The sequence below is a fragment of the Mirounga angustirostris genome, unplaced genomic scaffold, assembly GCF_029215605.1.
Source record: "Mirounga angustirostris isolate CCGP_5_RB_7025 unplaced genomic scaffold, mMirAng1.0.hap1 SCAF_3, whole genome shotgun sequence".
Taxonomy (NCBI): domain Eukaryota; kingdom Metazoa; phylum Chordata; class Mammalia; order Carnivora; family Phocidae; genus Mirounga; species Mirounga angustirostris.
Window position 1 is genome coordinate 195,103,183 of NW_026991711.1, and position 25,096 is coordinate 195,128,278.

Below are 25,096 nucleotides of genomic sequence, written 5' to 3' on the forward strand. Positions count from 1 at the left end.
CACCCTGCGGAGGCCGTGGGTTTGCATGTGGGGGGAGTGGACACCAGAGGCCTCGGTGGGTCTGTGTGTTTCTGGGACAGTGAAGGCGAGGGCCTGGTGGGTGAGGGCCAGGCCTAGGGAGGGCTGGCTGCGTCCTCCATCTTGGGGCAAACCTTACCCCCCTCCCTACGACCACGAGAGCAGGAGAGAACTTGGGCTTTCCTTAGAGCTTTTGTCATTATTTAATTATAATAGAACAGAACAGGGTGAGGGGCTCTGAAGTGTTTGTGGGACCCAGGACAAGATATGCGCTCCTGAATCCCCGACACCCGGGTAGCCACTGGCCAGCCTGACCCAAGCTGACCTGCCGTGCGCCGGGCTGAGGCCCCTTTAAATAGCACCATGCATGGGCGCCAAGGGGAGGGCGACTCCCGGGGGTCCCCAGGACAGCCTCGCTGGGGTGACTCCAGCTCTGCCTGTTCCCCTCGTTGCTACCACCCCCCCTCCCCCGCCCCCGCCAGCTGCTTGGTGGGCTGGGCCGGGCATGAAGGTGGCCCTGGGCACCTGCTCTGCCGTGCTGGGAGCTCTTTCCCAGGCAGGCCTGGGGGAGCACAAGGCCCCCACCCCATGCGTGGGCCCCTCCAGGTGCACGAGGGACCTCTTGGCTGTGGGGGCATGTCACTGGGCCACTCCAAGGCAGGGTCTCCAGCCGGTGTCCCTGTGTCCCCGTGTCCAGGCATCAGGCTCCCCTGGAGGCGGTGGGGGGCCGCAGAGACTCCTGCAGCCTGACCCTCATGAGGCCACAGCGCTAGCCCACCCTCACCCCTGGGGAGGCACAGAGCAGAAGGTCTGGAGAGTGACCAGCTCAGGGGGCTGGGCCTGGAGTCCTGGGTGAGTCTCCTTTCCCGACCACAGCCACACGGACAGGGACACCTCCTGCCCCCAGGTTGCGCAAGTCCTGAGAGGAGAGCAGCAGGGCTGGTGCAGGCAGGGCTGGTCACCGGGCTCAGCCCTGGGGCGGCCCCCACTGCCTCCCCAGTACACGCTTCTCCAGGGAAGGCACCCGTCCGGGCTCCTGGTGGAGGGTCTGAGGGACTCAGGCTGGCCGAGGAAGCCGGTCAGAGGGGCCAGTGGCAGGGTCCGTCCTCGGGGCTCAGAGGCTGGGGTCCCTGCGGGCTGTTGGCTGAGGCCCTGCGGCCCGGGGACCCCGGCCTGCTCGGGAAGACAATTGTGGCATACTCTGTCTGTTCGGGGGCACAGGGGGCGGGAGGCTCCGGCGTCTTCTCTCGCCACTGGAAGTCCAGCTCCCCGTAGTCCACGGTGAACACAGGCGCTGCAGAGGGGCCCTCCTTCTTTAGGGAGAGAAGGAGAGAGGCGTCAGCTGTCCCCGGGGGGCAGGCAGGCAGGTGCACACCAGCACGCGTGCATACGCGGGGCCAAAGCAAAGCCAAAGCAAGGCCGGGGCGAGGCCCGTGCTCCCGACCCTTTCTGGGGCCTGCTGTCCCCATGCTCAAACTCAGCGGCATGGCTGGAGACAGGCGTGGCAGCTCCTGAGCCCCGTGGACCCCACCCTGCACCACCCCGGGGGCGGCGAAGAGAAGGAAACTCACCAGGGGCTCCTCCTCACTCCCACAGGCACAAGCACCTATGAAGAAATGCATCTGGACTGAAGAGGCCCAGGACACCCTGCAGTCCACGAGCTGGTGGGGGTGGGGGTTCGTAGCCCCTTCCTCCCCAGGGGCTCCCACCTGGGGTGACCGAGGGTCCTCTCAGCCGCCCGATGGTCTGGCTAAGCCCACACCCCACGCAAGGACACTGAGTCCCTGCTCATCAACCAGAGTTCCCACGTGGGCCGCGAGTTGTGGGGGTTGGACCGCTGGCGTCCAGTCCCTGCCCCTGCCACGGGCGCTGCCGTCTCTGGCCACAAACCCCCGACTGAGATACGTGCCCACGGCAGGCGCCAAACCCACAGCACAGCGGGCGCCTCATCAGCGAGGCCGCGGCGAGCGTCTCTCCAATGGAGGCCACCCAGAAATGCCACATGTACCCCCTCCCGTGGCCAGCAGAGAAGTGAACGCCCACTGGGGACCGGCCACAGGGGTGCAGACCTCCTGGCCGGTGAGCAGGGGAGATCGTGGAGGGCAGCGGCTGCCGGGGGGCTTGTCTGGGACCCCGTGGAGCCTCCTGTTCTCTGGCCACGTGTCCCCCGAGGTGCCTCCTGGCCCAGGAGACCACGACCGGGCCTGCGGAGGAGCTGGCCCCGGGGCTGGGTCCCCTGTGGGCTCCCCCTTCCAGCCCCAGCCCCAAGCTGTGTGGGACCGCCAGGGGGCCAGGGTGTGTGCAGAGTGGGGGTGAGTGGGGCTGGCGGGGGCCTCACGGCAACCACCCCAGTGGCTGTGGTTGTCAAAGGCAGAGCCCAGCGGCTGTGAGAGGTGCTTCCAGTGTTCTGTGGGCTGTGGTGTGGCCTGAGGTTTGGAGGAGGCCTTGCTGTGGCCAGTGTCGTTGGCTCAGCCTGTTGGGGGGTTGCTTCCTGCCTTTCTGTGCGACCTCGGCCACTGCCTTCCTCCTCTGCAGCCCCCTCAGACCCCTCCTTAGAGCCGGTGCCGGGGGAGGGGACCCCGGAACCTGGGACGCCCACTCCAGCCCCAGGCCCCCGCGGAGGGGTGCTCACCATGGAGGGCACTGGGCGCAAGACTGGACGGGGAGGATGGTGAAGCAGGGTGGGGGTCCCCGGTGCATGAGGCTGGGGGTTGCGCTTTGGGCTCTGACGGGCAGGAGACAGCAGTGGGGTTGGGCCGGGGCCTTACCTTGGGCGGCCCTGGGGAAGGCAGCGGCCAGGACCCAGGTCAGCAGTAGGAGGAACAGGACCCCCACCAGCACACTTGTGATGCCGATGACCAGCCCCTGTAATTGGCCAGTGAGTCTGGGTGGGGGGCTGGGGCTCTCTGTGGGGGGCTCCAGGGTTCTCTCTGGGGGGCAAACGGACAGAGACTCATGGAGGCGACTTAGTAATGGGGACACAGGGAGGGGACACAGGGAGGGGGACTCAGGGAGGGGACACAGGGAGGGGGACACAGGGAGGGGATGCAGGGAGGGGACACAGGGAGGGGGACTCAGGGAGGGGACTCAGGGAGGGGACACAGGGAGGGGGACTCAGGGAGGGGGACTCGAGGGACTCAGGGAGGGGGACTCATGGAGGGGACACAGGGAGGGGACACAGGGAGGGGGACTCAGAGAGGGGACACAGGGAGGGGACTCAGGGAGGGGGACACTGGGAGGGGACGCAGGGAGGGGACACAAGGAGGGGACACTGGGAGGGGATGCAGGGAGGTGACACAGGGAAGGGGAAACAGGGAGGGGGACACAGGGAGAGGACACAGGGAGGGGACTCAGGGAAGGGGACTCAGGGAGGAGATGCAGGGAAGGGACAGAGGGAGGGGACACATGGAGAGGACACAGGGAGGGGATGCAGGGATGGGGACTCAGGGAGGGGACTCAGGGAGGGGCACAGAGATGGGGACACAAGGAGGGGACGCAGGGAGGGGACTCAGGGAGGGGGACACAGGGAGGGGAACACAAGGAGGGGGACACAGGGAGGGGAGTCAGGGAGGGGGACACAGGGAGTGGACACAGGGAGGGGACACAGGGAGGGGACACAGGGAGGCGACGCAGGGAGGGGGACACAGGGAGGGGACACAGGGAAGGGACGCAGGGATGGGACATAGGGATGGGGACACAAGGATGGGACACAAGGATGGGACACAGGGAGGCGACGCAGGGAGGGGGACACAGGGAGGGGACACAGGGAAGGAATGCAGGGCTGGGACACAGGGATGGGGACACAGGGATGGGACTCAGGGAGGGAACGCAGGGAGGGGACACAGGGAGGGGACTCAGGGAGGGGACGCAGGGATGGGGACACAGGGATGGGACTCAGAGAGGGGACGCAGGGAGGGGACACAAGGAGGGGACATAGGGAGAGGACACAGGGAGGAGACTCAGGGAAGGGGACTCAGGGAGGGGATGCAGGGAAGGGACAGAGGGAGGGGACACATGGAGAGGACACAGGGAGGGGACGCAGGGATGGGGACTCAGGGAGGGGCACAGGGATGGGGACACAAGGAGGGGAGGCAGGGAGGGGACTCAGGGAGGGGGACACAGGGAGGGAGACATAGGGAGGGGACACAGGGAGGGGAACACAGGAGGGGGACACAGGGAGGGGAGTCAGGGAGGGGACACAGGAGGGGACGCAGGGAAAGAATGCAGGGAGGGGGACACAGGGAGTGGACACGGAGGGGGACACAGGGAGGGGGAAACAGGGAGGGGACACAGGGAGGGGGACACAGGGAGGCGACGCAGGGAGGGGGACACATGGAGGAGATACAGGGAAGGGACGCAGGGATGGGACACAGGGATGGGGACATAGGGAGGGGACGCAGGGAGGGGACACAGGGAGGGGACACAAGGATGGGGACACAGGGATGGGACACAGGGAGGGGGACACAGGGAGGGGACACAGGTAAGGGACGCAGGGATGGGACACAGGGATGGGGACACAGAGATCGGACTCAGGGAGGGGACGCAGGGAGGGGACACAGGGAGGGGACTCAGGGAGGGGGACACAGGGAGGCGGCGCAGGGAGGGGGCACAGGGAAGGGACGCAGGGATGGGACACAGGGATGGGGACACAGGGATGGGACACAGGGAGGGGACGCAGGGAGGGGACACAGGGAGAGGACTCAGGGAGGGGACACAGGGAGAGGACTCAGGGAGGGGACTCAGGGTCCTCCCCTCCCCCTCCCTGTCCCGAGGGGCCTGGCTTCTAGTCCTGCACTAACCAGTCTTGACCCCCCTGCACCTCCGCTGTGCTTCCCAGCTTAGCCTTATCCTGAGAAGTGCCCCACCTGCTGCCCCCCTCAGGCTCTGCCTTCCCTCAAGGAGCAGCGGTTCTGGGGGTGCTTCCCATCCCGAAAGCTGGGGCCATTGGTCACTGCGGGCCTGGGTGTGGACAGAGCTGGACGTGAGCCGGGGGAGTCCCTGCCCACTGTGTCCGCACTACCCCCTGCCCCCCGGTCTTGGGGCTTGAGGGCCACACCTTTCACAGTGAGCTCTGCGCGGGGACTCTCGTTGATCTGTGTGTTGGGGGGCAGGTAGATGGCCCCGCAGAAGTAGGTTCCGCTGTCGTTGACCCGGGTAGCCACGATGCTCATGTGAAAGTCCCGCCCGTTGGGTAGCCGCGTGACATGGAAGCGCTTGTCCGGGCCCGGCTGGATGCGGTCTTCCTGGAAGGCGGCCAGTTTGTCCGTCTGGTTGCGGGGGCTCATGAGGTACCAGTTGAGCACAAAGCTCTCGGGGACGTTGGAGAGGCTGCAGGTGAAGGTGGCGTTGTCCCCCTCGTGCACTGTGAGCTGCGCTGGGGAGAAGGTGAGGGGGCTCCAGGGCCTGTCGGGGGAGTCTGGGGGGGAGAACCAGCAGCCGGTGAAGGAGGGGTGTGGGCATGGCGGCTGTCCAGACCCTCCTCCCCTCCCACTCTCCCAGCCACATGCCTCGGAGCCTTGCAGCCTCTCCTTACACACCCCCAGGGATGAGGCACTCACTTCTCACCAGGCAAATCCACGGTGGGGTTTGACTGTGCTAAGACCTGAGGCCTGGGCTGTGTTCCGGCTCTGACCCCCAGGTCCCTTTTTCTCCCCCTAACAGTGGTGGTTAGGGCCTTCCCCCCTCCCTTGTTGACTCCAGGTTGCTAGTCCCCGCAGGCCTAACTGTCATGTCCCTAGCTCCACCATCCTGGGTCCCCGGCTCATCGGGGGCTGGCCTGGTCCTGTGTGCACCGTGAGGGTGGAGGGGGTGGGTATCTGGGATGCTGGGGCGGGCCGGTGTGGGCCTCCCATGGAAAGCTCAGCATCCGGCAGGCTCAGCGTCCAGCCCTTGGCCCATCACAGGACAAGCTCAGAGCTGGGACTGGGTCAGTGTGGGGCCCTCTGTCTTCTGCCACGGCTCTGGGACTGAAGCTCAGAGGCCAGCTGGGCCATTGCCCCTGACAGTCCCAGGCTCTGGCCCACACGCCACAAAACAAGGCTTTACAAGAACACCCAACTGCCAGGCCCTGGCCCAGGGACACCACCACAACCTCGGAGGGGCTCCTGGCTCCTTCCACCAAGGGCCTACCTCACTAACACATGCACCCACGCTTGCCCTCACCTGTGTGCATGCCCTCACCTGCTAACACTCGGCAGCGGAGGAAGCCCCTTCCACCTGGGCCCAGGGGACACACCAGCAGCACCCCACATGGTCAAGGTGACACAGGAACAGGCCAGGGGCTCCCAGGGCCCTGGGCTGGGAGCCATGGCCAAACCCACATGTGCCGAGCCTTCCAGTGTCTGTCGTCGGCTCACCAGGGAGGCTGGGCCGTGAGCCGTGATCGACACATGGGGAAACTAAGGCTCAGAGGGAGGACGCAGCAGGCCTCAAGTTGCTCTGTCCGAGCCCAGCTCCGGGTCTGCAGCCGGCTGTCCTGGCTCCTACCCGGGGGTCTTGCCTGGGACCCATGGGCTCCTCCTGGCCACGCTGCTCTGGGCCTTGGCTTTCTCACCCGGGACGTAACACCGAGACCCAAGATGCTGCCCAGTGAGGTCATTTCCTGGCCCACCCAACACGTCCCATGCCCCTCAGCTCCCCCAGCACTGTGATGACCAGTGGCCCACTGCCCTGTGGAGCTGGGCATCTGCTCATGGACCCCGCCCTGGCCTTCCCAGGGGTGACCCCCACACCAGGGGGCCACACTAAGCCCCTTTCTTATTTGTACCTGCGTGTCCAACCCACGCAGAACCGGCCCAGCACAGCGAGACTTCCCTGCCGGTCCTAACGCACGTCTTCTTTATTCGTTTATTTGAGAAGCACACACGTTACAAAGAGAGCGTCATGTAACAGTGCAAGCAGATGGGGCAGAAGCTGGCCGTGGCATCACAGCCTCGGCCCTGAACTGCTGACCTGCTGGCCCACCTTGTTCTGTGCGCCTCCCGCCCAGCACCACGCCCCCTGGTTCCCACCCAAGGTGTGCGTGCACCTGCCTCCTCGCAAGTGCCCTCCAGGAATCCCCACTCTGCGTGCCCCACCCTCAGACCCACACCCCCACCGAGGCCTCCAGACAGACCCCTGCACTCCCGGGATCAGGGCCCCCGAGAAGTGGCCCTTGGAGGTCCACGTGGTGCATGGCGTCCCCTCCCCTCCTGCAGAGGCCCCCCCCCCACTAGCAGGCCTCCCCAGGGCTCCCGAGTAGACTTTGGTTCAGGCCCTCATCTGCCCCACCCCTCACTTGAATTTGTGACCATTTGGGTCACTGCCGGTTGGTTGGCTCTTTGTGGTGCCTCTCAGGGAACCTGAACTTGGCAGGGAAGGCACACTGGGCGGCCTGGACCCCCGTCCACCCAGCCCAGCCTCTGCCTAGGTCTCTCCATGGCAGCCTCCCGGTCCTGCTCCGGCCCCGTGGACTGAGGTCCCTTCTGGTGGCCTTCGAGGCCCCGCTCCCTCTGGGCGCCACGGCTTCCTTGCTTCTCCTTGGACCTCTCCCCAGGGCACCCCTGTCTCTGTGCCTGTTGTACCCCCCCGGGGCTTCATGGCATGCTGGGGGGCAGGGGCTGGATGCAGCGGCTGCTATGGGTCTGGCCCGAGACAGGTCAAGGTAATGTTCCCTGTGGGGAGTGCGGGAAGGGGCAGCCTTTCATCCTGCAGCTGCCCCGGAGCCTGCTCTGACCAGGGAGCACCCGTCGCTCTGACCAGGGAGCACTCACTCTGACCAGGGAGCATCCACTCTGGCCAGGGAGCACTCTGACCAGGGAGCACCTGCTCTGACCAGGGAGCATCCACCTCCCCGAAATCACAAGGTGCGCGGCCGTCGCGGGCTCTGGTGGTCTGGCTGGGCTGCAGGGCCACGGGGGTATCCCAGCTGGGTGCTCAGCAGCCTGTCCAGATGGAGAAAGATGGGCTCCCTAGAATGGGAGCTCAGGGACACCCAGGGAAGAGGACGAGCGGGAGCACCGGGCCGAGACCTCACTGGGGTGAGAGCGGGGCTAGGTGGGCCCTGGGCTCTCTGCTTCCTGGGAGCAGGTGGGACAGCCAGACGGGACTGCATACACACACCTTTAAGTCAACCCAAACTCTTTCCCAGAGAAAGAGGTTGCAGAGCCTCTGCTGGTTGCAGAGCCCGCTTCTGAGTGCAGAGGGTGGGATTCACTTTATCCCTACAGTAGGAACATCTGTGAATCTTGTGTTGTTTGGATTTAAACATTGAAATGTTGTCTGTTTACTTTATATTTGATACGAAAGTGTCAGCGAGGGGCCCCCAGGGTCGTTACTGTTTGGGGAGTGGGTTGAGGAGAGAGCAGTGTGTGCTGGCCGGGTCTGGAGGGGAGATCTCAGGTGGGGCCCAGCGTGGTGGGACAGGCTGCACGGCATGAGCCCAGCACCCACAGTGACCGCTGTGGTCCCAGAGGCCACATCCACCAGCTGGCACCTGATTACACAGACCTGTTGGTGTGCTGGAAGTGTTACCCGGTGGATGATCGGGGTTCCAACAAGCCCCACGAGTCTCTCACTCATCAGGAGGGGGCAAGATGCCTCCGCCTCTTTGCTGTGGGGCCCCTGAAGGTGCCACAAGAAGGACTGACACGTCTGTGATCTCCCACACATGTCAGACACGCCCACCCGGCACGCGCCTGCCCACCTGGCTAGGACCCCTCAAGGACGCCAGGGCCATGCACAACAGTGAAAACAAACAAGTGGGACTACACCAAACTCAAAAGCTGCACACAGCAAAGAAAACCATCAACACAATGGAAAAGCAACCTACAGTATGGGAGGAAATATTGGTAAATCATTTATCTGATAAAGGGTTAATATCCCAAACATGTAAAGAGCTCATATAACTCAAGAACAAAAACCCCCAAATCATCTGATTAAAGAATGCACAGAGGACCTGAACAGACATTTCTCCAAAGAAGGCATCCAGATGGCCAACAGACATGTGGAAAGATGCTCAACATCAGTGATTGTCAGGGAAATGCAAATCAAAACCATGAGATACCACTTCACACCTGTCAGGATGGCTAGAATCAAAAAGACAAGAAACAACAAGATTGGTGAGGACGTGCAGAAAAAGGCACCCTCATGCACTGGTGGTGGGAATGCAAGCTGGTGCAGCCACCATGGAAAGGGTCCTCAAAAAGTTAAAAATACAGCTACCCTAAGATCCATCAATTGCACTACTGAGTATTTGCCCAAAGAGAACAAAAACACAAATTCGAAAAAAGCTATGTGCACTCCTGTGTTTACTGTGGCATTATCTACAAGAGCCAAGATATGGAAGCAGCCCAAGTGTCCGTCCAGAGATGAATGGCTAAGGAAGGTGTGGTGTCTACACACAATGGAATATCGCTCAGCCCTAAAAAGAATGAAATCTTACCACATTTGTGACAACACAGTGGACGAGGAAGGTGTTATGCTAAGTGAAGTAAGTCTGTCAGAGAAAGACAAATACTGTGTGATCTCATTCACATGTGGAATCGGGGCGCCTGGGTGGCTCAGATGGTTAAGCGTCTGCCTTCGGCTCAGGTCATGATCCCAGCGTCCTGGGATCGAGCCCCGCATCAGGCTTCCTGCTCAGCGGGGAGCCTGCTTCTCCCTCTCCCTCTGCCTCTCTCCCTGCTCATGCTCTCTCCCTCTCTCTCTCTCTCTCTCTGTATCTCTGTGTCTCAAATGAATAAATAAAAAAATCTTAAAAAAAAAAAAAAAGATTGTTCATTCACATGTGGAATCTAAAACCAAAAACCAAATTAAATAAGAACCGAGCTCATGGATATAGGGAGCAGATTAGTGGTCGCCTGAGGTGGGGAGTGGGGTGTCTGCGGAATGAATGAAAGGGTCAAGAGGCACGAACTTGCAGTTATAAAATGAGTGATGTGATGTACGGCAGGGCTACTGTGGCTAATGATCCTCTATCGCATATTTGAAAGTAGCTAGAAGAGTGGATATTGAAAGTTCTCATTACAAGAAGAAAATTTTGTGACTATGTGTGGTGACACGTGTTAACGGTTTGTTTTTCAATATATACAAATAGCGAATCATTTCATTGTATACCTAAAACTAATATAATGCTGTCAATTATATACCTCAATAAAAATACTCCCGATTCTAAGTTTTCCATATCTAAAATAAAAATAAGATTTGATTTAAAAAAGGGGGAAAAAAAAGCCAACCAGAATGCCAGGGGTGGTGACAGAGAGAGCTGGGGTCTGGCCAGAGTCAGAAAAAGCCAAGGACAGTGACATCCAACGAGGCAGGCGGCCCTTGACTGGGCTCCCATCAGGGAAAGATAATCCAGCCAGAGGGCTGGACTGGGATGCAGGAGCATCTGAACGAAGGGACTGGGTCAAAGCTACCATCCTGGGAGGAGAGCCTCTGGAGTATTAGCAGAGAGATCTGACCTCTGTGAGCGAGGTGAGCTGAACCGTGCCCCCCAGTGCATGTGCTGGAACCCTAAGCCTCAGCACGGCAGAATGTGACCTTATTTGGAAATAGGGTAGGGGTGCCTGGCTGACTCCCTTGGTAGAGCTTGTGACTCTTGATTTCACTGTCTTGAGTTCAAGGCCCACACTGGGTGAGGAGACCACTTTAAAAAAAAAAAAAAAGGAAATAGGGTCATTGCAGACCTAATTACTTAAGATAAGCTGGAGCCCATGGGTCTCTAATGCAACATGGCTGGTGTCCTTAGGGGAAGGGGGAAATTTGTTCACCAACGTATGAGGAGAGCGCCATGTGACGCTGGAGCAGAGATGGGGTGATGCATCCACAAGCTGAGAAGCCCCAAGGGTTGCCAGCAAACGCCAAACGCTGGGAGAGCCTGGAAGGGACCCTCCCTCACGGCCTCAGCGGGAACCAGCCCTGCGCACACCTGGTCTCGGACTTCCCGCCTCCAGAAATGCCAGACCACAACCTTCAGGTGCTGTGCCTCCCGGGGGCTGGTATTTGTTCCGGCAGGCCCAGCAAATCAATACAGAAGCAAACGTGCCAATATTGTCAACTGACGACCCCGGGTAAATGGTGTTCACGGCTGTGTTCTTGTGACTTTTCTGTATGTTTCAGACATTTTTCAAAATTTAAGTTGGAAAAATAACTAAAACAAATCTGGCTTCAAAAGACATATCCTGGGCTGTGTGGACGGTGTTTAGAATTGATCGGATTGAGTTCTCAGTGCAAGGCAGGTAGGGTCCCCGGCCGCAGGTGAGAGCACCCATGCTCAGTGGGAGGAGATGACCTGCTGGAGATCTCGTCAACCGTGCCTTTGTTTGAACTCAAGCCTGTCCTCTTCCACTCTTCCTAACTCTCGCCCACTAGGATCGGGGTCGGCCAACTACTGGGTTTGAGATAGTCCATAAACTGCAAGAGAAACCTGTACGTAAGGAGGTATGGGGGGGAGACATCCACGGGAATGACTAAAATCGTAAGTACAGCGAATAAATTAGGAAGTGAGAGAGATGGCGCGAACCAAACGTCCCCACAGCCAGGAGCGCCCAAGTCTGCTCCTTCAAAGAGCAGGAGGACGACCCAACATACGATATCGTCAACGTGCAGTGCTCAGGGCTGAGATGGGGAAACTGAGGCATGCTGCTCCACAAGCAGGTGTCTCTGACTCTGGGGAGTGGCTGCAGAATCTTGTTCTTACCTTCCCCTGCTTTGGGAAGGGGTCCTAGTGAGTCGTGGGCCACCAGGGGTGAGTCAGGGCCCCCCTTTATTCCTCGGTTCCCCCTCCTGGGGTGATACCCACACCTCTGCCTCTGTGTCTGGGCTCCCCTGCAAGGAACCCCCCAGGCCACCTTTTGGCCACATGCCCTTGGACCACCGACCTCTGCTCTGAGTTTCCTCCATTGATCCTGAGAGCCGCCTACAGGCCTTCCTGGAGAGCCAGGCCAGGCTGGTGCACCTGCCATTGCCCAGCAGGCCCGGGAGGGACACCAAGACTCCAGGATGGGCAGCCCCAGTGGGGACCTTGTCGTGGTCCTTCTGGGGGCCGTCACACCTCCCAGCCCAGCAAGGTCCAGAGGAAAGACCCTGGGCCCATCCCAGGGACCCACCTTCTGTGCAGTAGCCGAGGACAAGGGCAGCTGGGCCCCCCTCCCCGACCATCGGGGCTTCGACCAGGGGCCTGCAGGGCCTGCCCGGTGGTAGACAACTTGTGCAAGGGGGCTAGGGGCCAGGGCCCCCTTGCCGGAACCCACCATGGATGCTCGCAGCCATACCCAGGCACTCTACACCCAAGAGTCTCTCTCGACCAGAGACCCCAGGCCCACAGCAGGTCGGTTGGAGAGGTGAACAGTCTCCACTTGAATGGTTACACTTCTGATATAATTAGAGAAATGTCTCTTGGCCATCCAGCCTGGGACCTCACAGAGACAGTCAGTCCCCTGGAGGGCTGGTCCCATCCCCAGGAAAATATGAGGCATCTGGGCTGAGGTTTGGGGCTCTGGTCAGCCCAGCCCTATCCTCCTACAGAGGGGCAAGTCTGTCCCACGGGACCCTGAGGAACAGCTGGGACATTCCTGCCTGCTCAGAGGCAAGGCCTGGACTCACCACCAAGTAAGGTGGGCAGGCAAGAAGCTGGAGCCCAGAGATGGCACTTCACCTGCCCAAGCCACACAGCGCCCAGGCCTGGCCCCAGCACAGCCTCCTCCCTATCTATCTGCCAGGGACCAAGAGCAAGAGGTCTTTCCCTGAGACCTGACCCCGTGCCACCCAGCCCTGACCCACATACCTAGGAGCCATCCTGGCCACCAGCCCAGCTGCAGCACGGCCCAGATGAGCGGCCAGGGCGCCCGTGGGGTCCCCATGCCCAGAACGCCTGCCAGCCTCCCCTGCCAGTCTCCTCCACTGCTCTGGCAGAGGTGTGAGTGGAAAGGAAACTGCCCCGGGTTAGGACGGGGGACACGCCCCAGCCCCGCCCCCTCTTCCTCCTCCTCTTCCTCCACGTGGGTGGAGATTGTAGGAAGCCTGAGAGAGACTGGGGGACCGAGGGAGAGAGAGATAGGGGAGATGGAGTAGGGGACGGGGGGGGGGGGGGGGGGGGATGGGCGAGAGCGAGAGCGAGAAATACGGAAGGTAGAGACGCAGAGAGAGGCAGAGGCAGGGGAGGAGAGGGAGGCCCAGCCTCTCCATCTGAGCGACTTGTCCCTTTATTTGCTGTGGCTTCTTTCCCTTTCTGCTGAGGCTGATGAAGGGTACTGGGCCCTCTGCCCTCCCCAACCCCCCCCAGCCATCATCCTGCCCTTGGGAGGTGGATTGTCTGGGTTCAGGCCCCTGGGGCTGCAGTGAGGGGTGGGCTCAACCCCATGCCCACCTTGTCTCCTCTTGAGGGTCTGAAGCCACCACACTCTGCCACTACTGGGGAGGGTGGGGGCACGGCCACTGCCAAGGGTGCGCCCCTCCCCGCAGGACTGCAAGGCCACCACACTGGGGCAGCTGAGGGTCTGCCTGAGCCCGGGGGCTGCGCCCTGGTAATTCCGGGTAATTCCGGTAGCCCTAGTGAGACCCCTCTCCTCCAGTCCTGCCCCCCGCCTTGGAGTGCCCTCTCCCTGCGGGGGTGGGTGGGTTGGGGGGAGGGGAGGGGCTGCTCTGGCACCCCCCTCCCCTCACCCCCAGCTTCAGGGGGACACCTGCTGGGCTTCCTGAGGACACCCAGTGCTGGGGGCTTAACCTGCAGGTCGCCCCTCTCCCCCCACCGCGCGCCCCCTCGCTCCCCCCCCCGCCCCGCCCGGCCCGCGCCCCTGGCGCTGGCTCAGCCCGGCCGGCGGGGGGCGGGGGCGGTCGTGGCCCCGGGGTGTCCAGGACGCTGGCCCGCTGCGCAGCGCACGTCTGGCCGCTCGGGGGGCGGGGGGTTTGCTGTCAGCGGATCTGGGGGATGAATGGAAAGCGGTAAAGGAAACTGCTGACACCCGCAGCCCCGAGCCCCGTGCGTGGGTCTCGCAGCCCGAGGAGCAGCCCGACAGCTGGCGCCGCCCCGGCCCCATTCACGCTCCGGCTCGGCTGCTGAGGGAAAACATTAAAGAAAACTGAAACGGTGGAAAAAGAGCATCAAAGATGGTGTCTGCAGGCGAGGGCGAGCAGAGGAAGCTTTGGCGGTGAGCGCAGGGCCACTCCCCGAGCCCCGCGCGGCCGCGTGGGCGGCTGGCGGGCGGGGCGCGCGGCCCCGTGGGCTCCGCGGTGCGGCACGGCGGCCTGCGGGGGCGCCCCTCCCGGACAGGTGTCCCCTGGCCCGCCCGCCCTCGTGGCTTCCCCTCAGTGGTCAGGCGCGGGGGCCGGGCCGGGGCCGTGGGTCAGGTCAGGTTCGGGGCTGCCAGGCCCCCAGGAAGGCTCGGACCCCGTGGGCACCTGCCCCTGGCGCCCCCCACTTTGGAGCCTGAGGCTCTGAGCTGGGGGTCATGCCGCCCTCGGAGGCCTGGGGCTGGAGGGGCCGGTGGGGCAGTCTGGGGGGTGTGCTCTGGGATGGGAGACGGCGTCAGATCCCTGGCCACCTCCCACCCCCCAGCCGCACCAGCTGTGATTCCATCTGCAAGAGTTGGATGCGTGTCCAGAGATGCTCGCCAGAGAATGTGGGCATGCACTGTCCCCTTCCTTGCCCACCGCCCTCTGTCGCTTCCTTTCTCCTCCCTCCAACCTCTTACCCCTCCCTTGGGGTGGTGGGCTGTGTGCAGGGCCCACTCAAGAGACTGAAAGGGGCATTGCACCCTGGGAGTATTGGGTCGGCAGGCCGATATGGAGGCACAGGAGGACACAGAGACTGTGCAGGCTGGAGAGGGAGGGGACACAGCCCGGAGGAGCCTCACACTCCACCCTGGGGTGGGCAGGACCAGCAGGTGATGGGATCAGAGCCTGGGGAGGAGGCTGGGACAGTGGGAGACGGGGCAGGAGTCCCAGGGACTGTTGGGGTGCTGTACTCCCGAGGGGAGCTCCCCACCACTTGTCAGCACACTTTCCCCCAAACACATACTCTTCCTACCACATTGTCCCTGCAAAACACACATGTCACCCCAAAACACACTGTCCCCATCACACAGTGTCCCCATCACACTCACTGTCCCCATCACACACACTGTCCCCTTCCCTCACCATCTTTCATTAGGGACAGGACAGGCTCCCTGGCTGGAGGGAAGGGCAAGGTCAGGGTCCCGTCTGCCCCCTGCCTGTGTCCCCCCTGGCTAGCCCTCTCCTCCCTGCCCTGTGTCCTGGCTTCACCCCTTTGGGTTTGGGAGGTCCCAGCCTGGGGTTTTCCGTCCCTGTTCCCACCTGTAACCAGGCATCAGGGACAACCCAGGACCCCCAGTTCATGGGATCTTTGATGAAGAAGGATGTTGCTTGTGGTCACTGAGGTAACCACGTTCTCTTGCAGTCTCGGAAACGGGGGAGAGCCGGCCCTTCACACGTGCCTGGGGTTCTCTCGGTAACACGTTGCACCTCCAGCCCTGGTATCTCAACCAGGATGCTGACACGGTTGCTGTCCCCTGCGCACAGAGCTCCGTGTGGGGTTATGGCGTGTGTCGTGCGGCCGGTGCCCGCCCCGGGACGACCCTGCGCTCCGCACACAGGAGTCACGGCCCCTCCCTCCTGTCCACGCATGTCTGCTCAGTGCGTCTCTGGAGGGCTCCTTTCTGTGCGGGCTGAGCACAGCTGGGCCCTTCTGGCCTGAGGCCTGTGACGGGGCGGAGATGCTCAGGGAGTCTGTGAGCCGCCGCCTCTGCCCCACGAGGGCTGCCTGTCCCGCGTGCTCCGCGCCTTGGGCCCGTGGGCCCGTGTTCCTGTCCTGGCTGTGCGCTACCTGGGGAAGCCCGCCACCAGCTACCGAGGCTGCTCAGGAGGCCCTGAGGGTGGAGGGTCGTTTGCAAGGTGGGTGCCGCCCTCCCTCGCGAAGCAGGGTCTGGTTCTCGGGGCGGGAGAAGCTTCCTGCCCGGGGCCTCCCACCCTCCCCGTCTGAGAAGCGAGTCTGGTTTCCAAGGTGCCAGGCGGGCAGTGACTGTGACGCCAAGCAAGGGTGTGCGGGCGGGCGGGCGGGGGAGCCGGAACATGAGCCAGCACATGGAAAGTGGGGGAGAGGGGATCCCCCTGCGCTTTCCCGAGGCAGCAGCCCAGTCACAGGGAAGTTTCCATTTATGGTAAAACACAGGAAGCAGAAGGATCATCCCGAAACTGCCTCTGAGCGGGCAGGGAGGTGATGTCACCCTGCCTGGACCGACTGTGGCCCCGGGAGGCGGCGGCAGGTTCGCAGCTATTTCTGAGGTCGGAACAGGAAATGGTTAATAGTGTTTGCAAATAAAAACTTTTTGTTCTATCCTGTTTTTGAAGCATTTCCCAGAAGTTAAAAAAGAGCACCCAAATTACCTGCCCAATTTAAGAACCCCATTTTAAAAATTTGAACAAAATATGACACCATTTGTTACACACAAGAATAGAGATGGTTGGGTTGTCTGTTCGCTAAGGTGGCAGAATCCCAGATTTCCGACTCTCCTTACTTGGTCAACTTTCTACAATGCTGTTGTTTGAACACGGTTCAAACACGGTTCAAGAAGACAACTGAACTTACACTTTAAGTTCCCACGTTTGTTTGTGTGTGTACGTGGATGTGTCTGTGTGTTCGTGTGTGTGTGCTCACATGGGTGTGTGAGACGCGCGTCACGTCTGACCTCTCGCCGTGGACGCCGCTCGGCCTGCCTGCTGGCTGGTCAGCCAGGTGGGGCAGCTGTAGCCCCCGCAGGCTGGGACGCCGGCCACCCGACCCCCGGACTGCCGCTCTCCACACGGCGGACGTGGCCGAGGGAGGGTCCCCCGCCCTGCTCTGCGCACACCTGCTTATTTCAATGGAGACATGAAACTAAACTATCCACCAGCGTCAGGAAATGGAACTGTCAAACCAAGCTGTTAGTAGCCAGTTATTTTTTTATCGTTCACAAAATTGCTGTGTGGCCAGTTAGTTATGCGGGGAACATGCTTACAGCCAAGATGTCCAAAGGGCCAGCCACCCAGGTCCCGCCTCGTTGGCCCTGAGGTCCCCAGTCTGTCCCTTCGTGGCCCAAGGCCGGTCTCTGTGGTTCTCACTGCTCCTTCCAGGGTGAGCCCCCACGCCACCAGGGCTTGGCAGACATGACTGGCCCCCTGCCCGGCAGCAGCTCGGTGGACAGCAGAGCAAGGAACTTGGGGAGGTGGTGGGAAGAGCCCGTGGGACAGGACGCTGGACGAGGGGCTGCTGGCGTGCAGACGCTGCTGTCCTGGCCGCCGACTCCAGGGCCCCTGCCCGCCGGCAGCCCAGAGACACCCACCGTGCCTGCATGCTGGGGGCTGGGCCTGGGGTCTGCCCAGCTGCCCTGTGTCCCTGGAGCCGAGGTTTGGGGGAGGGCAGGGGTGAACCCGGCATGATTATTTCTACCTGATTTTCTCTCCTTGTCTGTCTGTCTCTCTCAACTCCTCTCCTCCAGACACACAGGGTGGGATCCATTCAGCTAGCTGGCCTTGCTGGAGCTGGACCCTGGGATGCCCTCCCTCTCCCAGCCTGGTCTCCGGCTTTGACTCTTTTACTGTGCTGTCCTGTCCCAAAGTTGGCACTTCTCTGGTCCAGCCACGCCCAGGCCAAGAGGGGGACAGAGGCTCTGAGCATTGTCACCTGCAGGAGACGGTCCTCATGGCTCATCGGGGCTGCCAGAAGGTATGCTTTCAAATGCTCCAGCTGGACACCACCCAGTGGTGAGGGCTGACCCCTGCCTTCCAGCCACCTTCTCCAAAAGCTGGACTCGAGAAGTTGAGTGCCGGGGCGCCTGGGTGGCTCAGTCGGTTGGGTGACTGCCTTCGGCTCAGGTCATGATCCTGGAGTCCCGGGATCGAGTCCCGCATCGGGCTCCCTGCTCGGCGGGGATCTGCTTCTCCCTCTGACCCTCTCATGCTCTCTGTCTCTCATTCTCTCTCTCTCAAATAAATAAATAAAATCTTTAAAAAAAAAAAAAAAGAAGTTGCATGCCAGGCAGGTCGGTGTGAGCCAAAAGGAGAGTGTCCATGGGGGACAGGACAGCGCTGTCTCCGTCAGCTGGGGCAGTAGCACTGAAACGGTACCTGGTTGCCCCTGACATCACTCTCCGTCCCGAGCCCAACCCATTCTGGAGTCATCGATGCGTTGGGGAAGCTGGTCACAGAGTGGTGGGCAGAGGGTGGAGGACAGAGCAGGGGCGGAAGGGATATCTAGCAAGCCTCATTCCTAGAGTCCATGTCGGAGAGACCCACATCCATGCAGGTGGACCACACACAGCTGGCCAGCTTCAGGGTCACGCCACAGCCCCCGGGTGTCGGCCGAGCGCTGTGCGTGTTCTGCCTCATCCATCACCCCTCTGGTCAAGAAGACAACTGACTTGTAGCTGACCGTGTGAGCAGCTTTTGCAGACAGCTTGGTTTGGGGGCTTGGGGGGACGGATAAACGGGCATGGGGAGAGAGGCACGTGGAGGCTGGCTTCCCTTGGGTCTGCCCCCTATGCCTTTCTAGCAGTCTCCTGGGAGAGGCATAAGGAAGTTCCCGAACCACGTAGATTGTTTCTGGGTGGCGGTCAGTCATGATACCAAGACTCTTCCCTAAACTCAGAGGCAGGTTGTGGTTTCTAGAGCGAAGGAGGCTGCGGGGTGGGCCGGGTGGACAGGGCTGTGGTACGGCCCTGGGGCGGAGTGTGGGCTCCCACGCCCAGCATGGTGTGGAAGCAGTCAGGGCGCTGGGTCCAGAGAGGCCACGTGGAGAGGAAAAGCCCTGTGGGGACCTCTGCACAGCCTCCAGGCTACAGCCATTCCCTCAGACCCCTGCTGGCCACGTGACCAGGACCACACGCATGCCCACCTACACACAATGGCCCTAGACCAACCAGCAAAACCCAGGGCCTTAGGCACAGCCCAGCATATCAGTTAGAAGTGCTGTAATTGGTTGTCTGATGAGCCAGAAAACCCAGAGCACCGGGCCTTACGATAACAGTAGGAGCTGGATGTTTACTTTTTTCATGAACAACGAATCCAGAGGTAGGTGATCCTGAGGTGGTACAGTGACCCTGACTGTCATCCAGCGTCCAAAGTCTTGCTTTTCTGCTTCCTCCACACATGGCTTCCATCTGCAAGTTCACCTCATGGTCCGAGGGGGCTGCAGGAGTGCCAGTCATCACGTCTGCATCAACGAACAGATGCAGGGGACAGTGCAGGGGGCGTGGGTCTTCCCCAGCTAGCTGGTCCCACAGGATGGAGCCTTCCCAGGAGCACATCCCAATAATTTCCTCTCCTATCCCGTGAGCACGCTTTGCTGCAAGGCAGACAGATGGCGCATAGCTGAGAGAGCCAAGAACAAGTTTCAGAAATGCAAAATATGAAAAGGACATCCACTCACTTGCCAAGATTAGCTGCAGACTGGACAAAGATGAGCAGAGAATTCGTCAGCCGTTAAGAAAGGAGAAGGATCGTTCTGCGCGCAGGTAAGAGAGACAGTCATGGAGGCACCGAGGGTGAGTGAGAGGTTTTGGGCACCACAGGTGATGAGGCCGGTGGTGGGCAGAGCGTTTGCTCTACCCTCTGAAGGTGTGGGCTCCCTTCACACGCTGGAGCTTCTGGGGCCACCACCAAAGCAGCAGGACCAGAGCACAGCATCCGAAGCCCTAGAGGGGCAGTGAAAGATGAAACAGTGACCTCGCCAGGATGCAGGGGGACAGGGACACGGGAACAGGTGGACGGTCCTCCAGAGCAGGGGAGGCTCAGGTGGCCAGAAAGGCCCAGGGAGCCCAGCTCCCAGGAGGCGTGGAAGCGGTAGTTCTGAAGCCTGAGGATGGTTGTCCAGGAGGTGCATGACCCTCACCTGGGGCACACAGCAGCCTGGCCACGTGCGTGAGAGGCGGCTGGTTGCAGCGATGCTTCTGTCCACCCACGGGGAGGGTGGGGGCCCAGACTCACATGCACAAAACGTGTCCTGCACGATTCTGTGTGCATAAAGCCCAAAGCAGCAAAGGGGAATGTCTCTGGTTGTGGAGCCCTAAGGGGTCCCGGCCAGGCTGACTGTACCTCTGCAAGGGAGGAGCCCATGGAGCGCGCTGGGGGGTTGCCCTTCAGGTGCCTAGCAAGGCTTTACGGTAACTGTGACACTCTGCGTTATGTTTTAGCCGTTGTTTACATAAATGTTCTACATTCTAGCCAATATGAAGTTTGAGAAAAAACCATGGGGAACTTTGCAAGCACCCATGTTCAGGGCACTTCCTCCCGGGCTCGTTTTCAGTGGTAAAGGAGCACTCAGCAGCCGGGACGGAGGCCGGGCAGCAGATGCGGCTCAGCTGCGGGCTGCAAACACGGCAGACGCTTACACGCGGACGAGTGGGCAACACTGTCTGAGGCATGTTGTGGGCTAAGGAGGCCACTTTGAGTGCGATTTCCTGCTTGTGAGAAGCAGATACGAAGATTTACACATGCCTGTGTGTGGGGCCACGTGCGGACGTCAGCACCACAGTGATGATTACGTACCAGTTTATTTTCTGTTATCTGTTTTCCTTTGTGTTTATCTGTTTGTTTTTTGTTTTTCCTAAAATGAAAATGTATTGCTTGCGTAACAAGAAAACATTCGAGGGGATGAGAAAAAAAGGCCTGTTTCTCATTTCCCGGAGCCGACCCTGGTTGCCGTGGAGACTGGACGGTTGTCAAGGCGGTGATTGGCTGGTGAGGATGCAGGATGTGGGATCCCAGGCTTCCCTGGAGTGGCAGCGGGCGCAGCTTCCAGACCGCACTGCGGAGCCCGGCGCCAGCATGGATGGGGTGGACGTGTGGGCCAGCACCCTGGCCCAACTGATGGCCAAGAGGAAACCCCAGGACACCTGGGAGCTGGTCCCTGAGGAGAACCTGGCCTCCGGGCACATGGAGGGTGGCGGTTTTCAGTACCGGCTGAGGGGGCTTTCCAGGTGCGCTGCAGGCGGGGGGCTGCTGTGGGGTGCTGGGCAGGGAGGGGCTGAGGCTGCTTAAGCACCAGCCGGGGAGGCCCTGAGTCCGGAGGCCGGGCTGGTGCAGTCCGGCCCTCATGGGCCTGGAAGGGGCACGCATCCCTCCGGCTCTTGGCCTCCAACAGGTAGGTGGACCAGGCGTTCGTTCTCCCTTCCAGGAATTGGGGGCTGGGGAGCCACCTCTGTTCAGTCCCTCGGTGCTGGCCACCCCAGTCGGGGGCCTCGCAGAAGCGGGGGCATGGTGGATGCTGGGGGGTGATGTGGCCACCCACGCGTGAGAGGCTTGTCTGCTCACTGCAGCATCTCCTGGTTTCCATGGCAGCGCTGACCGCCAGAGCAGGGGATGGGCAGGTGCCTGTGCTCACACCCCAGCCTGCACGGGGCCTGAAGGAAGGGAGGCTAAGTTGTGCCCGAGGGGGGCACAGACCCAGAGCGGGGAGCTGTGTCTGGGCTGGGCTGCAGGCCAAGCAGGGGCTGGGTTGGGAGCCCCAGTGTCGTGGGGGTCACCATGTGAGCCCCGTTCCTCATTGTCATGGGGACAGCCCCAGGGATGGGCCAAGCCTGCGGGGACCCCACCCAGCCAGGCATGCCCTGCCCTGCAGGGGCCCGCGGGGAGGGGGGTCATTGGGGGAGGGGGCCTCATGGACAGGTCACCACGGGGACTCTGTGGGCAGCCACCCTTTGACAACGGACGCCTCAGCCCCCACCCAGTGTCTGAAACTCCTGGAGCCAGGTGTTTAGTGGGACGCTGGCTTTCCCAGGTGTTAGGAGAATCGGCCCTCGGTGTGTCTGAGAAGCACCTGTTCCCACGGCCAAGCTGGAGAACTGCCTTCAGTGGCCGAGGGTCACAAACACTGTTCCCTTGCCTTTCAGCTTTCATGCAGCTAGAAATGCCAGGGAGTGGGGGGTCACAAGGCACCGTCCCTCGTCCTGCACACAGCAGCCCTGGCCACAGCTAGCCACATTGAAATGGAGTTGAAAGTCCAGCCCCCAGGGCACTAGCCGTGTCCAGCCCCACCTGTGGCTGCAGGCTGCTGGCTGGGCCGTGAGGACGGAGCCCATCCTCACCATCACGGAAAGTCCCGTGGGACAGCGCTGCCTGGGAGATACTGGGCAGGTTTCCCACGTGCACGTGCATGTGGTCGCTCGTCCGTGACCTAAGGGTCTTGGAGAGAGGGCCCCCCTGCCGGCCCTGGGGCACACGGCCGCAGAGGCCCTGGACCGGCACCTTCTTCAGCCCCAGTGGTGCTGGGCCATCTTGCTCACGTGTTCGGAGCCAGAGCGGACCAGTGGAAGGGGCTCACTCGCCATCATCCTGCGAGCCCCCAGCCCCTCCCGGCTCTCCCGGCCTTCTGTGTCCCGAGACTCCCCCGCCCCTCCATCTCACCTTCTCTCCGTGGGGATGGGGCTCTTCCTTCCAGGGCCTCCCCTCACTTCTCCGCATTGTCATGGGGACAGCCTCAGGGATGGGCCAAGCCTGCAGGGACCCCACCCAGCCGGGCATGCCCTGCCGTGCAGGGGCCCACGGGGGGGGGGGAGGGGGCCTCCCCTGGGGGAGCCAGGCTCTCCCCCCCTCACAGGTATCCGCAGGGCTGCCCTTGGCTCTTGGTGACATGTCCTCAGGGCAGAAAGCAGCAGCCGGCTGCAGCGGGGCAGTGACCTCCCACAAGTGTCAGGCCAGGCTCTGCCACGAGCCAAACCGGTGAAAAGGCCTTTGTTTTTCAGCTTTCCAGATTATGCGCACAGGCAAGGGGCGCACACCTGTGGAAGGGGTCTCGGTCCGGAGCTTGTGCTGGGCAGGCCTCCAAGCGGGCAGGGGCCAGGGCCGTCCCCCTCCCCTCCGCTCACTGCCGCCTCTGTCCTCCCCACCCCCAGGCTCCAGTGTGGCCGCTGCCAGTGGGGCTGGTCCTCGGCCCACGTGCACATCCTCTTCCACACGTGCTTGGATGAGGACAGCCGCCTGGGGCTGGTGAAGATGCGCATCTGGGGCCAGCGGTGCAGGCTGTGCCCACCGGGCGTCCAGGGGCACTGCCAGGTGAGCCTTCTGAATGTCCGGCTCTTCCTCAACAAGCTGGTCCTGTTCATCCTGCAGAAGTGCTATGGTGAGAGCCTCAGCTCAGACCAGTGCCCCGAGATCTGCTTTGGTGAGCGCTGCGAGGCCTGCGACCTGGGCGTCTGCTTCTTCCAGAAGCCCCCAGACCCAGCCTGGGGGCCCGAGGTCAAGAGCCCCAGCACCATCAAGGGCAGGTACACCTTGTACGGAGGCGGCGGCTCGGCCACCACCGCCACCGGCAAGCAGCTGCTCACCCTTGGCAGCGGGCCCGTGGTCGACCACGCCAGGGGCTACACCCCCAACTCCATCACCATCCCCCTCTCCGTGGCCGACTTCATCAGGAACCCGATTTCCGAGAGCAGCAACTTCTTCAGCCAAGATGACGACATCGTCACCATCCCCTTCTCCCTTGTGGATGTGGGGAGAGACAAGGGGCCGGCCGCCGGTACCAAGGGCCGTGTCAGCCCGGGGCCGGGCTTCCTCCCAGCGGCTGACCCCGGCGGGCCCCTCATCGTCGGCAAGGGCTCCATCTACCTGCCGGCCAGTTCCACAGCCACGCCCAAGGGCAGAGGCCTCCTGGTGAACGTCAAATGCCCCATCTTCCATGGCCGAGGCCTCCTCATCAGCAGCATCAAGCCCTTCGAGCTGAAAGGCTTCATCTTCAAAGGCCGGGGCTCCGTCCCCAGCTCCGCCGGAAATGGCCCACTGCCGGTGTCCTACATCATTGGCCTCACGGATGACGGAGAGGGCTCCATCACCTTCCCCTCGTCTTTGGCGAACATCATCAGAGACGACTCCTTCCCCAACATCAACGGCTCCGTCACCTTCCCCTTCATCTTCACTGATGAAGACAAAGGCAAGAATGCTCCTGCCAACACCACCCAAGGCGAAGAGAAGGAGGATGGCGGTGATGGCCCTGCCCCTGCTGGCCGTGAGCCCCTTCCGGGGACCCGCACCCGTAGACCCGTCACCATTAGTGAGGGCTCCATCACCATCCCCTTCTCCGTCTTCGACATCATAAAGTACAAGGGCCCCGGCTCCATCGTCAGTGGCTGCCGGAGCGGTGGCCTGGCCATGCACGGCTATGACAAGAAGAGGAGACAGCCGAGGGCCGGGCTTGGCAGGTCCGGCTCCCAGCCCGGCTGGGAGGAGGACTCCTGCTGGGATGATGACTGCTGCGCGCCGCGTTTCGACCCCTACGAGGAAGTGTGGATCTGGGTTTCCATGACCGTCTGCATTCTCTGGATCACTTACCTGTACAAGGTCAGCCCCTGACGGCCAGTGCAAGTCCTGACGCCTCCCAGCGGGGTCCCCCCGTGCCCCTCCAGCAGGGTCGCCCAGGCAGCCGAGCAGTGGGACACCCTGCCCGCACCCCCGGGGCCCCCAGGCCACCCCTGCCTGCCCTCCCCGAGCCGAGTGTGGGCCCTCAGCCTTCTCTTCCACCTCCTGCTTCCGTGTGTGTAGTCTCTTGATGTGAGTCGTGGCCTCATGGATGTCCACACCGTGATTATCCGGCAAGCTGCCATGCGTGGTCCAGGCGCTTGTCTGTGTGAGCATTACAGTCCAATAAAATAAAAGCGAAAAGGAAAAACCAACATGGTGTTTTTGGGCTGTGAGGAAGCCAGCCCCCGGGACAAGGTTTTGAGGTGGGAGGGTGTGGTGGGCATGTCACTGTCACCCGTCAGTCCTGGTGGGGAGTGGGCTCTTCCTCTGATGGCTTCTGGATTCCTGGCCAGGGGTGACGGGACAGGACGCTCAGGCCAACCTGTGCCTTCTCAGCACAGGGCTGCCCCTCTACGCATCAGCCACGTTCTGTGGGCACCCACAGTGTTTTCCTGGGTGTGCCCCCGACTCTGGGGAAAGATGAAAGCCCCCCTTGAGGCTTGGCTGGTGACCCCCCAGCATGCATCTTTACTGAAGTTGTCCCCCCCGACCCCCAGCTCAGAAGGCATATCCCACCCAGAGGGGAGGGGCTGAGACACAGTCCGGCCAGCCCCCCCCCCCCCCGGGGCCGTGGGCCCCCTCCAGCACTGAT

General features: G+C 61.8%; 2 protein-coding genes across 2 annotated transcripts; one reads left to right on the plus strand and one right to left on the minus strand.

The window, feature by feature from the left end:
* Positions 1 to 206: 206 nt before the first annotated feature.
* On the minus strand, positions 207 to 12,913 carry PDCD1 (programmed cell death 1). Its single transcript, XM_045867284.2, has 5 exons — positions 12,785 to 12,913; positions 5,075 to 5,434; positions 2,787 to 2,948; positions 1,590 to 1,624; positions 207 to 1,331 (listed from the first exon to the last, which is right to left on the minus strand). Exons 1-5 carry the CDS (start codon positions 12,858 to 12,860, stop codon positions 1,098 to 1,100), a joined length of 867 nt encoding a protein of 288 aa, XP_045723240.1. The 5' UTR covers positions 12,861 to 12,913; the 3' UTR covers positions 207 to 1,097.
* A 7,904-nt stretch (positions 12,914 to 20,817) lies between these two features.
* Positions 20,818 to 24,336, plus strand: RTP5 (receptor transporter protein 5 (putative)). The gene is made up of 2 exons (XM_045867417.2): positions 20,818 to 20,969; positions 22,884 to 24,336. The coding sequence occupies exons 1-2, from the start codon at positions 20,818 to 20,820 to the stop codon at positions 24,334 to 24,336; spliced, it is 1,605 nt and encodes a 534-aa protein (XP_045723373.1).
* Positions 24,337 to 25,096: the final 760 nt, after the last annotated feature.